The sequence below is a fragment of the Aquarana catesbeiana genome, linkage group LG03 (assembly GCF_042186555.1).
Source record: "Aquarana catesbeiana isolate 2022-GZ linkage group LG03, ASM4218655v1, whole genome shotgun sequence".
Taxonomy (NCBI): Eukaryota; Metazoa; Chordata; class Amphibia; order Anura; family Ranidae; genus Aquarana; species Aquarana catesbeiana.
Genome location: NC_133326.1, coordinates 311,664,391 through 311,677,473, shown reverse-complemented (window position 1 = coordinate 311,677,473; position 13,083 = coordinate 311,664,391). Strand labels below are relative to the sequence as shown.

The following is a 13,083-nucleotide window of genomic DNA, read 5'->3' as shown; positions in this document are numbered from 1 at the left end:
TTGCCTTTTAAGCATCAATAAAATCACTCCTCCTGAAAAAACAATAGTAAAAAAAAAAAAAAAAAACATTTTGCATTGATAGGTGTCCCCCGGGGCAGTACCCGGAAACTCCCATACCCCTTTTACTTGCATATAAGCCTTCAAAATGGGCACTTTTGATTTTTCCTGTTCGGTTCCCATAGACTTCAATGGGGTTCGAGAGAAAGAACGACTCAGCGTAAAAAAAAAAAAAAAAACAAATCATGGGGAAAAAAAAAAACAATGGGAAGAAGGGAATGAAGTTGATAAAAAAACAAATTAGGGTTTACTAGGCATTAATAGAAGGCTAAAACATAAAAAGTGGTTATTTTAAACACAACTGTAATTTATGATTGAATAATACAATAGTAGTATTCATAACTAAATGCAGAGCAGGACCATAGCTGTGAAACAGATAGCTCACTCTTGCAGATTATGTAAACAAAAAAAAGAAAGTTTAACCCTGCGCTTACCCAACAAGTCAGCAGCTCACACAACAAATAAGGATTTTGTCTCAAAATTACAAATGCACAAACAAGTGTAGCGCTAAAAATTTTGCAAGCTTAAGATGTTACGTATACATAACGAGAATTTGAAAAAGAAAAGAAAAAAAGTCTCTATCAATTCTTAGTGTGCAAAAATACAGTCTCTGGTAATCTTCAGATGTCACTTTAAATACAGAAAATTATTCATAATCCAATGGTTACATGCAACTTCCTAATCACCACGTGGATAAATCATGCAGAGAATTGAGTGTGATGGACCCTCCACACGGAAGAAATGAAGGCTTACCAGAGGGGTTGGACTCATAGGAACCTATGTTCGATGAGTCAACCGAGCTTGTATCACCAACAGGTAATAAAAAGGAAAGGACCTCTAAACTGGATGGCAGCGGAACTCCAAACTTGTCCAGAACCGTGAGGAAACCCTCTTTATAATGGATGGCAACCCGTCCAATGGACCGTCTCAGAGGAATAGCCCATATGAAATAAAAAGGGGCCACATAGCATAATACCGTTTGTAAAACGAATTTATTTAAAACAAGTAAACAACTTACATTTCTGTAGTAAAAAAGCGCTTCAAGTAAAATTATGGCAGGCAGTGGAGTCTCCCGACGCGTTTCGTCTTACAAGACTTCATCTGGGGTACTCACCCACTGCTGCCATACCCCTTAATATAGATACCATGGCCCCCTTGATGAGAATCCAGCTTGTATCAACAGGAGACTACAGAGAAGAAAAGAGAAAAAGAGTCTAGTGGGGCAAGGTGTTTTTAATTTGAGTACTCAAACACTTACCCACGCTGAAATTTTAGTGTTGGGTAAAGGTCTCAAATATGCCCCCCCTAAGAAATTAAATAAATTCCATACGTTCATCGACGTCCACAAATATATACGCAAAATTAATATCCAAAGGTATTTGATTTCCAATCCAATACGGACAGATTACCCGGCAGTTACTTCAGGAACTGTACACTCGGGATTATCTAACCCTTCCCTCTTTGTCCCTCCTGTCCTCATCACTCCTGCAGTAAAAATTTTTAGGGATCTTGTTCTTGATGATCTCGCTAAACTGCCAGAGAAACACATCCGATATTCACCATTATCGAAAGAAGGATTACAATCCTTGTGTGCACGAAAAAATGTAGTGGTCCGCCCAGCGGACAAAGGAGGAGGAATAGTTGTTTTAGACAGGAGCCAGTATGAGGAAGAGATGTATCGGATTCTGAGAGAACCCGATACTTATATGGAACTTCCTAGTAATCCTACTAACATCTACAAAAAACAATTACAGACACTTATAACTAAGGGTTATGACTGTAAGATCTTAAACAAAAAAGAAAAAGCATTTTTGATACCCTCTGCACCAAGAATCCCCACTATATACTATTTGCCTAAAATCCACAAAAATCCGGTGTGTCCCCCAGGGAGGCCCATCGTAAGTGGTATTAATTCCATTACCTCACGAATAGGCAAATGCATCGATTTTTATTTACAGCCCATTGTAATGAAAACACCTTCATTTTTGAAAGATACCAGTTCCACGATTAAACTTCTGGAAGGGATTGAATTACAGGAAGGGTATATTATGGCCACAGCGGATGTGGCCTCGTTATACACATGTATACCACACGAAAGAGGCATAGAAGCGGTCAGACATTTCCTTCACCGGGAACAATCTCTGGCATCTTTTCAATGCGAATTCTTGATAGAACTGCTTGAATTCGCGACCAAACACAACTACTTCTGGTTCGGTCAACGTTATTACTTACAACAACGTGGAGTGGCCATGGGAGCGAAATTTGCTCCTAGCCTTGCGAACCTCTTCATGGCCAAGTGGGAGGAGGATGTCGTCTATGCCCACGGAACCACTTCATTGGTTCTGTGGGCTAGATACATAGACGACATGGAGTGGTACTTCAGAATCATTGAAACAATTCTTTGAGTGTCTTAATACAAATGACAGAGGTATCTCTTTAACATATGAAGCTAGCGAAACTGAGATCCACTTCCTCGATTTGGAAATTAAGATTGTGAATAAGCATTTTGAATTTAATACTTATTTTAAGCCAACGGATCGAAACAGCTTCATCCCTAGGGATAGCTGTCATCATAGATCCTGGTTGAATGCAGTCCCTCGGAGTCAGTTCTTGAGACTCCGGAGGAACTGCACCAATCTAGATGTGTTTATAGAACAAGCGAACGTCTTGAAACAACGGTTTCTCGACAAGGGATATGATGGCACTACCCTAGAATCAGACCTTCGGAGAGTTATCAGTATTGACAGAGATTCCCTCTTTGAAGCTAAACCGGAAAGAGAACCTGACACCACATTCAAATGGGCCATGTTAACCTCATACTCAGTACAACATAAACAAATTAAGAATATTATGAAAAAACATTGGGGGGTTTTGAAGCAAGATAATATCCTAGGAAAAATGCTACCTGAACAAGCTAAATTAATTTTTAAGAGAGCACCATCCCTACGTGGCTTAGTAGCACCCAATGTCACTAACCCTCCAGTGCGTCCTTCATTTTTTCACGACTGGACTGGCTTCTTTCCGTGTAGAAAATGTGTTGTATGCCAACATAATACATTAGTGGGACGTAAACTAACAGAATTTACATCTACGGTCACAGGTAAAAGGTATACTATTAAACCTTTCTGTACATGTAATTCCAGGCATGTGGTTTATTTAATTACATGTCCATGCGGCCAACAATACGTTGGCCGCACAACGAGAACCTTTACCAGAAGAGTGGGTGAACATATTGCCCTTATCAAAGGGAGGAAGTCGAAGCATAGTGTACCGAGGCATTTCAAGGAATTCCATAATGGTAATCCACTAGGTTCACAATTTCTAGTGATTGACCAGTACACTCCACCCTGGAGAGGAGGAGCTATGACCAGGGGTGTCTCCCGTTTAGAAACATTCTGGATACATGAGCTACAATCCCTTTTTCCACGTGGTATGAATATGGAATTATACATAAACGCATTTATTAACGACTCTTAGATTATATATCTACATCAAAAATGTATGTTGTACACGTTAATATATGCAATATTTTGGGGACCCATTGAGAATCCATCTCGGAGTTATATTAGGTGAATAAATTTATACAAAAGAAAATAACCTAATTCATATATTGACTAATCCACTGATTTTTACTATGGGGATTTCCCACATCCTCTGGCCTTTTGGACACATTCATTCACTTTAAGTTATTGGTTAGTCACTCATGTCACTTAGACTCATATGTCTTTATTTGAGGATATGTACACCCTACGGTGGTGTTCATCATGTTCTCCTCAATTTAATGTTTCCACTCTTTACATTTTTAATTTTAAAGATTTATATGTCTTTATTTGAGGATAAGTACACCCTATGGTGGTGTTCATCACATTTACACATTCATTTTTCATATTATACCTTTTCCACTTCATCAGTAATGTAATTTTCACTTTTTATCTTTATTTTCTTTTTTCAATTTTTTTTTCTTATATTTTCTATTTTTATTTCATTTTCATATTTTCAATGTTTTATTCATTTTTCGTTATTCCTTCAATTACACTATTGTGACACAGCTTCTTTTTATTTTTAACCTTCTTTTTCCCCCTTTATATCTCCTATTGTACTAACTTATAGCGGAGACACGTAGGGAGAATTGACATTGATACACCACTGAATATCTCATCTTCTGTGGCTGTACACATGTGTCTATTTGTATTCGGATCTCAACATTGTCATCGGGCTACCCCCTTGTTGCGCTGTCACGTCAGATCTCAGCTGACGTCACCGCGCACAGTTGATCGCCACACTGATGCTCACCCCCTCGTTGCGCCGTTACGTCAGATCTCAGCTGACGTCACCGCGCATAGCTGATCGCCATACCGAGGCTTGGGACGCACGCCTGAGTCTGTTTGTGTTTAGCGCTCCAGGAGATGGGAAACGACGTGCGCCCGTCCTAAAGACGCGGTGACGTAGGTCGGGTCACATGGTTCTCGTACACAAGCTCCACACCATGAGGGATTTGAAATACATTGAAGCTACATTAATTTATTTTATTGTTAGATTCCTTTTTATCTTGTGGAGGTGGGAAGTGGTTCATACATAAGATCACATTTATTAGAACATTTGCATGTAATTTAGCAGGACGTTGGAACGCACATGGATACTCCATAAGGAGGCTTGGAACGCGCGCGGGTCCGCCATTTTGGCCGAACCCGGAAGTGCGGGTTAATTGTTGATACGAGCTGGATTCTCATCAAGGGGGCCATGGTATCTATATTAAGGGGTATGGCAGCAGTGGGTGAGTACCCCAGATGAAGTCTTGTAAGACGAAATGCGTCGGGAGACTCCACTGCCTGCCATAATTTTACTTGAAGCGCTTTTTTACTACAGAAATGTAAGTTGTTTACTTGTTTTAAATAAATTCGTTTTACAAACGGTATTATGCTATGTGGCCCCTTTTTATTTCATATAGGCTATTCCTCTGAGAAGGTCCATTGGACAGGTTGCCATCCATTATAAAGAGGGTTCCCTCACAGTTCTGGACAACTTTGGAGTTCCGCTGCCATCCAGTTTAGAGGTCCTTTCCTTTTTATTACCTGTTGGTGATACAAGCTCGGTTGACTCATCGAACATAGGTTCCTATGAGTCCAACCCCTCTGGTAAGCCTTCATTTCTTCCGTGTGGAGGGTCCATCACACTCAATTCTCTGCATGAGTTATCCACGTGGTGATTAGGAAGTTGCATGTAACCATTGGATTATGAATAATTTTCCGTATTTAAAGTGACATCTGAAGATTACCAGAGACTGTATTTTTGCACACTAAGAATTGATAGAGACTTTTTCTTTTCTTTTTCAAATTCTCGTTATGTATACGTAACATCATAAGCTTGCAAAATTTTTAGCGCTACACTTGTTTGTGCACTCTTGCAGATTACACAGGGAGAATTCTCCCTTTGTATTCATCAGAACTCCATGACAGCTGGGTGATGTGCTCTGTGCGATCTTAAAACAGAGCGGGCAATTGTCAAAATGACAGTGGCGTGGAGTGCCGCTGGTTACACAGGGAGAGTTATGACCTTCCAGTGTAATCTACGGAGCTGAGCTGTCAGTTTGACAGCTCAGCTCTGCACAGTGCAGGAGATGCCCGAGTAATGCAGAGGCTCCGAGCTGTATCCCCCACAGCTCTGCGCCCAAGCCGAGTTCACCTTCTGCCTCTGCTTTGGCCAGGCCCTGCTATAAAATCAATGACACATATTCAGACAGCCTGTCAATGATAAGATGACAGAATACGGAAATCTAAGTTGAGCTTAGTTGCAAATAATATTTAAATGATTTTGACTGAGAAATGCAAAGTCTGTGCTATTATTCAAAGTATCTTTCCCATTCCAGCAATGGTTAACATTTAAGTAACCACAATGCAGCAGAACTCTTATAAACACTGAAAGTGCTTTGAGATCTTAGGATATGTCAATGGATAAAAGGCCTAAAATGATTTTTAGTCTATGAAAATGTTCTCTTCTAAAAAATTCCAGCACTACAAAAAAAAAAAAAAAAAGCTGGACCTCTTGGTTCTTCTGATATATGCAGACTTGACTTAAGCTGGCCTTAAGTAGTAGATTCTCAAAAAAATGTTTTTACACACGCACAGTCTCATCAGTATCAATACCCACAGAACATTGTCCTTGGCTAGCTACCATTCTCCATGGCAACTTAGCAGACTTCTTGGTAGCATGGTAGTCTCCTGGCAACTTCCAGCTAGCTCTCATGACATTCTTTCAAGCAACATTTAGATGTTATTGCACTCTCTCTGATAAATTCTAGCTTGTTTGGCAATCTCTGATAAAATGGTAGACCTTTCTGATATCATAGCATGGTAACTTGTGACACTATATTTAATATGGTGGCACCCCGCTAACAAGCCTGCTCTTAAAATTTACCAGCTGCAAATGTGCAGGTTGAACTATTTAAAGCAGAACTCCAGGAATTTGGTAACTTTTTAAAATGTGCTAGGTTATAATGGGTTAGGTCAAAATGGGTATATGCTACCTCATGGACTTATTACATTTTACAGTTTTACTGAGTGTCAGGAGTACAGCTATTGCTATTCTCTTAGGGTTCTGACAGGTGTGATGCTGCATTCTCGCACAGCAGCTTCTCTGCCCCCCCCCCCCCCCCTTCCCATTCACAGAAGGCTTTGTATTTTGTGAATAGGTTCACATAATGCTCCATGATTGGGCAAAAGGAGAGGCGGGCAGATAAGTGATAAGTCCACGAGGTGGTATACAGAAAGGCATCAACGTTCAAAACATGCGATACCTCAATGCAGTATGGGAGTTACCGCAAAATGATATAAGCGAATGCAAATGATATTTTCCAAGTCCCATCAAAAGTACAAACATGAAAGAACAGGGTTAGGACCTTTTCACCCTCTGTGTTACTCTCCAGGACATATGCGCTCAGTGAATCCCCTCCAGATGCTTCAGGGGTACAAACCACAAATCCCACCAGACGCTTGTTCTCTTGATGGGCAGCAAATTGTGTGATGTTTTCAAGGTCAAACTGTAAAAGAAAAGACACACATTTTCATCATCAACCTCAAAGGGTATTTACATATTTGGCCTAACTCATACAGTGATATTGGTATATTATATAAAATGATCTTTCAACTATAACAAATTGGCTGTAGTATATTATGATGCACAATCATACAGACCTTTTTTCAGATGTAAAAAAAAAAAAATTAAAAAAAAGCGTGTGTGTGTCCGTCCACAGAGAACAGCGCACAATTACAAAAATACAAGAGGAGTAACTTTTAAATCTTACAAGGCTGCTTAAAAGTACCTAATCTTAATATGTAAATATGGAGATTTATTGCCATAACATGATATGGCAATACCATGCTTAAACCCACCACTGCACCAAAGTACCCAATTTTCAGTGGGTACTACACTATTCATAAAAAAAGAATGAATATGAATAGTGTCGGACCCACAGAGAATGGGGTACTCTGGCGCAGTGGTGGACTTAAGCATGGTATGGCCATTTGATGTGACTAAATCCCCATATTTACTTAAGATTAGGTGCTTTTAAGCAACCTTGTAAGATTTAAAATTTACTCCTCTTGTATGTGTGCGCTATTCTCTGTGGATATATATATATATATATATATATATATATATATATATATATATATATATATATATATATATATATATATATATATATATACACACACACACACACACACACACACACACACACACATATACACACAGTGGGGACGGAAAGTATTCAGACCCCCTTAACTTTTTCACTCTGTTATATTGCAGCCATTTGCTAAAATCATTTAAGTTCATCTTTTTTTCCTCATTAATGTACACACAGCACCCCATATTGACAGAAAAACACAGAATTGTTGACATTTTTGCAGATTTATTAAAAAAGAAAAACTGAAATATCACATGGTCCTAAGTATTCCCTTTGCTCAGTATTTAGTAGATGCACCCTTTTGATCTAATACAGCCATGAGTCTTTTTGGGAAAGATGCAACAAGTTTTTTTCACCTGGATTTGGGGATCCTCTGCCATTCCTCCTTGCAGATCCTCTCCAGTTCTGTCAGGTTGGATGGTAAACGTTGGTGGACAGCCATTTTTAGGTCTCTCCAGAGATGCTCAATTGGGTTTAAGTCAGGGCTCTGGGTGGGCCATTCAAGAACAGTCACGGAGTTGTTGTGAAGCCACTCATTTGTTATTTTAGCTGTGTGCTTAGGGTCATTGTCTTGTTGGAAGGTAAACCTTCGGCTCAGTCTGAGGTCCTGAGCACTCTGGAGAAGGTTTTCGTCCAGGATATGGCCATATTCATCTTTCCCTCAATTGCAACCAGTCGTCCTGTCCCTGCAGCTGAAAAACACCCCCACAGCATGATGCTGCCACCACCATGCTTCACTGTTGGGACTGTATTGGACAGGTGATGAGCAGTGCCTGGTTTTCTCCACACATACCGCTTAGAATTAAGGCCAAAAAGTTCTATCTTGGTCTCATCAGACCAGAGAATCTTATTTCTCACCATCTTGGAGTCCTTCAGGTGTTTTTTTAGCAAACTCCATGCGGGCTTTCATGTGTCTTGCACTGAGGAGAGGCTTCCGTCGGGCCACTCTGCCATAAAGCCCCGACTGGTGGAGGTCTGCAGTGATGGTTGACTTTCTACAACTTTCTCCCATCTCCCAACTGCATCTCTGGAGCTCAGCCACAGCGATCTTTGGGTTCTTCTTTACCTCTCTCACCAAGGCTCTTCTCCCCTGATAGCTCCGTTTGGCCGGACGGCCAGCTCTAGGAAGGGTTCTGGTCGTCCCAAACATCTTCCATTTAAGGATTATGGAGGCCACTGTGGTCTTAGGAACCTTAAGTGCAGCAGAAATTTTTTGTAACCTTGGCCAGATCTGTGCCTTTCTGTCTCTGAGCGCTTCAGGCAGTTCCTTTGACCTCATGATTCTCATTTGCTCTGACATGCACTGTGAGCTGTAAGGTCTTATATAGACAGGTGTGTGGCTTTCCTAATCAAGTCCAATCAGTATAATCAAACACAGCTGGACACAAATGAAGGTGTAGAACCATCTCAAGGATGATCAGAAGAAATGGACAGCACCTGAGTTAAATATATGAGTGTCACAGCAAAGGGTCTGAATACTTAGGACCATGTGATATTTCAGTTTTTCTTTTTTAATAAATGTGCAAAAATGTCAACAATTCTGTGTTTTTCTGTCAATATGGGGTGTTGTGTGTACATTAATGAGGGAAAAAAATGAACTGAGGAAATGAAAATGATTTTAGCAAATGGCTGCAATATAACAAAGTAACAAAGAGTGAAAAATGTAAGGGGGTCTGAATACTTTTCGTCCCCACTGTGTATATATATAAAATCTATAAGCAGCACCAACTTTAGATATTCAGCCCCCCCAACCCTTTGTGTGTATGTGTATATATATATATATATATATATATATATATATATATATATATATATATACACACACACACACACACACACACACATACATACATATACGCACACACACACACACACACACACACACACACAGGGGGGAAAAAAGTAATTGATCCCCTGCTGATTTTGTAAGTTTGCCAACCGACAAAAAAATGATTAGTCTATAATTTTAATGGTAGGTTTAATTTTAACAGTGAGACAGAATAACACAAATATCCAGAAAAACACATTTAAAAAAAGTTATACTTTGATTTGCATTTTAATGAGTTAAATAAGTATTTGATCCCCTATCAATCTGCAAGATTTCTGTCTCCCAGGTGTCTTCTTATACAGGTAAGGAGCTAAGATTAGGAGCGCTCCAATCTCTCCACCATGGCCAAGACCAAAGAGCTGTCCAAGAATATCAGGGACAAGATTGTAGACCTACACAAGGCTTGAATGGAATACAAGACCATAGCCAAGCAGCTTGGTAAGAGGGGGACAACAGTTGGAAATAACACAAAATAACTGTCAATCTCCCTCGATCTGGGGCTCCATGCAAGATCTCACCTAGTGGAGTTTTAATGATAATGAGAATGGTGAGAAATCAGCCCAGAACTACACGGGAGAATCTTGTCAATGATCTCAAGGCAGCTGGGACCAAAGTCGCCAAGAAAACAATTGGTAACATACTACGCCGTGAAGGACTGAAATCCTGCAGTGCCCGCAAGGTCTCCCTGCTCAAGAAAGCACATGTACAGGCTTGTCTGCAGTTTGCCAATGAACATCTGAATGATTCAGAGGAGAACTGGGTGAAAGTGTTGTGGTCAGATGAGACCAAAATTGAGCTCTTTGGCATCAACTCAATTCGCCGTGTTTGGAAAAGGAGGAATGCTGCCTATGACCCCAAGAACACCATCCCTACCGTCAAACATGGAGGTGGAAACATCATGCTCTGGGGGTGTTTTTCTGCTAAGGGGACAGGACAATTTCACCGCATAAAAGGGATGATGGACGGGGCCATGTCCCTTCAAATCTTGGGAGAGAACCTCCTTCCCTCAGCCAGGGCATTGAAAATGGGTCGTGGATGGGTATTCCAGCATGACAATGACCCAGTGTGAGATTGTATATGTATGTGTGTGTGTGTGTGTATATATATATATATATATATATATATACACACATATACATATACAAACACCTGCATGCACGGATAGTCTGTATGCCAACAGGTACATCTACACTAACAAAGAACTATAGCTATGGTGTGGCTATAGGAAAAACACTAAAAGACCAGAAGCAACCTTTTGTGATCTAAAGCTGATCTTTATGGAGGCATAAAAGATATAAATGAATACAACTCTGTAAGCATTCATAAATGATATTTATACGTGCAAGCAGCGTTAGTAAGTTACCTAAGCACAGACCTAGCTGTATTACTTAAAGTGGTATTAAACTTGAATTTTAAAATATGCCCTACAGGTAAGCTTAGGATAAGCCTTACCTTTAAGTACCTTGGAAATCGCCTAAACTTGCACCGTTTAGTAGATATTCACATCAACTCCAGCCAATTCTGTTACTGGCACATGCGCACTATGCTCTGCATTCATGATTGCAGAGAGTGCCATGCTGAGATGGGGAGCGACCGGATATCCTTTGAAAGTGTGGGAAGCAGTTATGGCTCAGCACTGGAAGGCTCTATTTTACAAGTATGCCAGTATGCGGTGCATACTAGTACGCTATAGTATAAACCTGCAGAGGACCCATTTTAACCACTTGCCACCCTCCAAAAAATGACGGCGGCAAAGTGGTTTAGTTATCATCATTGGTCGTCATATGACGTGATCAGGATAACAGAGCAGGGTACGCAGCGCGGCGACCGGAGGTGCTGCGTGTCAGTCTGACACACTGCAACTCGGATTGTGGTATGAAGCCTCTGACAGAGGCTTCATACCACGTTATCAGCTGTGACCAATCACAGCTGATCGCGTGAACCAGGAAGTGCCAGTAAATGATCAGCGGGTCTCCATGTCAGAGGGGGGGTCTGTGCTGATAATCAGCACATTGATTATCAGCACAGCCCCCATCAAAAGGTGCCCATCAGCTGCCAATCAATGCCTATCACCTGCCAGCCTGTCCCCCTCTATAATGCCTGTAAGTGCCCATGAAAGTGCAGATCAGTGCCCACAACAGTGCCCAAAAAAGCACCAATCAGTACCCCATCAGTAATGCCTGTCAGTGCCCCAAAGTGCCAATCAGTGCCACTCAGTAAAGCCTGTCAGTATCTCCTCATCAGTGCTGCCTATCCAGTGCCACCTATCAGTGCTGCCCATCCAGTGCCACCTATCAGTGCTGCCCATCCAGTGCCACCTATCAGTGCCCATCAGTTTTTTTTTTTTCAAAATTGTCGCTCTTTTTTGGTTTATAGCGCAAAAAATAAAAACTGCAGAGCTGATCAAATACCACCAAAAGAAAGCTCTATTTGTGGGAAGAAAATGATAAACATTTAGTTTGGGTACAGTGTTGCATGGCCGCGCAATTGTTATTCAAAATGCGACAGCACTGAAAGCTAAAAAATGGCCTGGGCAGGAAAGGGGGGAAAGTACCCCGTATTAAAGTGGTTAAAAAGAACATTTTTGTAAAGTTTAATACCACTTTAACTGTAGCAGAGAAAAGTCAGGTCCCTTGCACTGGTGTGTGGCAGAAATATAAACCTTTTGGCCAGTTAAAAAGAGGTCCTTTTCAATCAATTTCAGAAATCAACCATTTAACAAGCAAACTATTAGTGACAGTGTGATTTGACTAAACAAAGTCCCATTATATTTCAGAGCCCTTTCTATTCAAATAATGCACCAGAGACGTTTATAATTAAAACAGCTGGCGATACTGTTTTATACTGCTGTTGTAAGACAAAACACAGTTGAATGTTTAAAATCAGATGACTGATCATTCTGACTGTACAATATGGACTCTACAAAAGGAATTACAACTTATTAGAAAACCTAAAATACATTTTCTTATTTTGCCCACACTTTCCAATGCAATCCAACATCCTGGTGCAGTAAGAGTCCTAAATCTCCTTAGTGGGATTCCTTGTAAAGGGTGCAGCAGGTGATCGTTTTATACTTACACTTATTCTTGTAACTTGTGTTTGTGGATCTATTAATCTAGAGGTAAAAAGAAAATGATCAGTTAAACCCTACAATTTAAAAAATAACACATCATTTCTAATTTCATGATTACACAAGCTCTTGATAAACCTCAGATCTGTTTTCTTGTTTCTAAATTATAAAATGTGTGTATAATACAATGCACTGCTGTATTTAACTCTGCACAGCACATAACTGTCCATTATACCTTATTTTGCACTAACAGCTACATTTTCAGGACAAGCTTCAAAACAAGCTTTCAGAACGTTCTCTGTTTAACATTTTTCTAGAACTTTGTGTATCAGTACCGTTTAAAGTGTTTGTTACCCCAGCATTTCATATTCCTGATATGTGCCTGCTCTACCATGTACTTGTATGAAAAGTATCCTGGTCTCTTTGCATTGCCTACGTTATGTA

At 40.3% G+C, this 13,083-nt stretch overlaps 1 protein-coding gene across 2 annotated transcripts in view; it reads right to left on the bottom strand.

The window, feature by feature from the left end:
• The window catches only part of APPL2 (adaptor protein, phosphotyrosine interacting with PH domain and leucine zipper 2), a 151,111-nt gene that overhangs the window by 17,255 nt on the left and 120,773 nt on the right, over positions 1-13,083 (bottom strand). For both annotated transcript variants that reach the window (XM_073620281.1, XM_073620282.1), the window contains exons 18-19: positions 12,648-12,684; positions 6,953-7,093 (exon numbers count right to left, since the gene is read on the bottom strand). In XM_073620281.1, the coding sequence (XP_073476382.1) occupies positions 6,953-7,093; positions 12,648-12,684 (178 nt within the window). The remainder of the gene's footprint in view (positions 1-6,952; positions 7,094-12,647; positions 12,685-13,083) is intronic.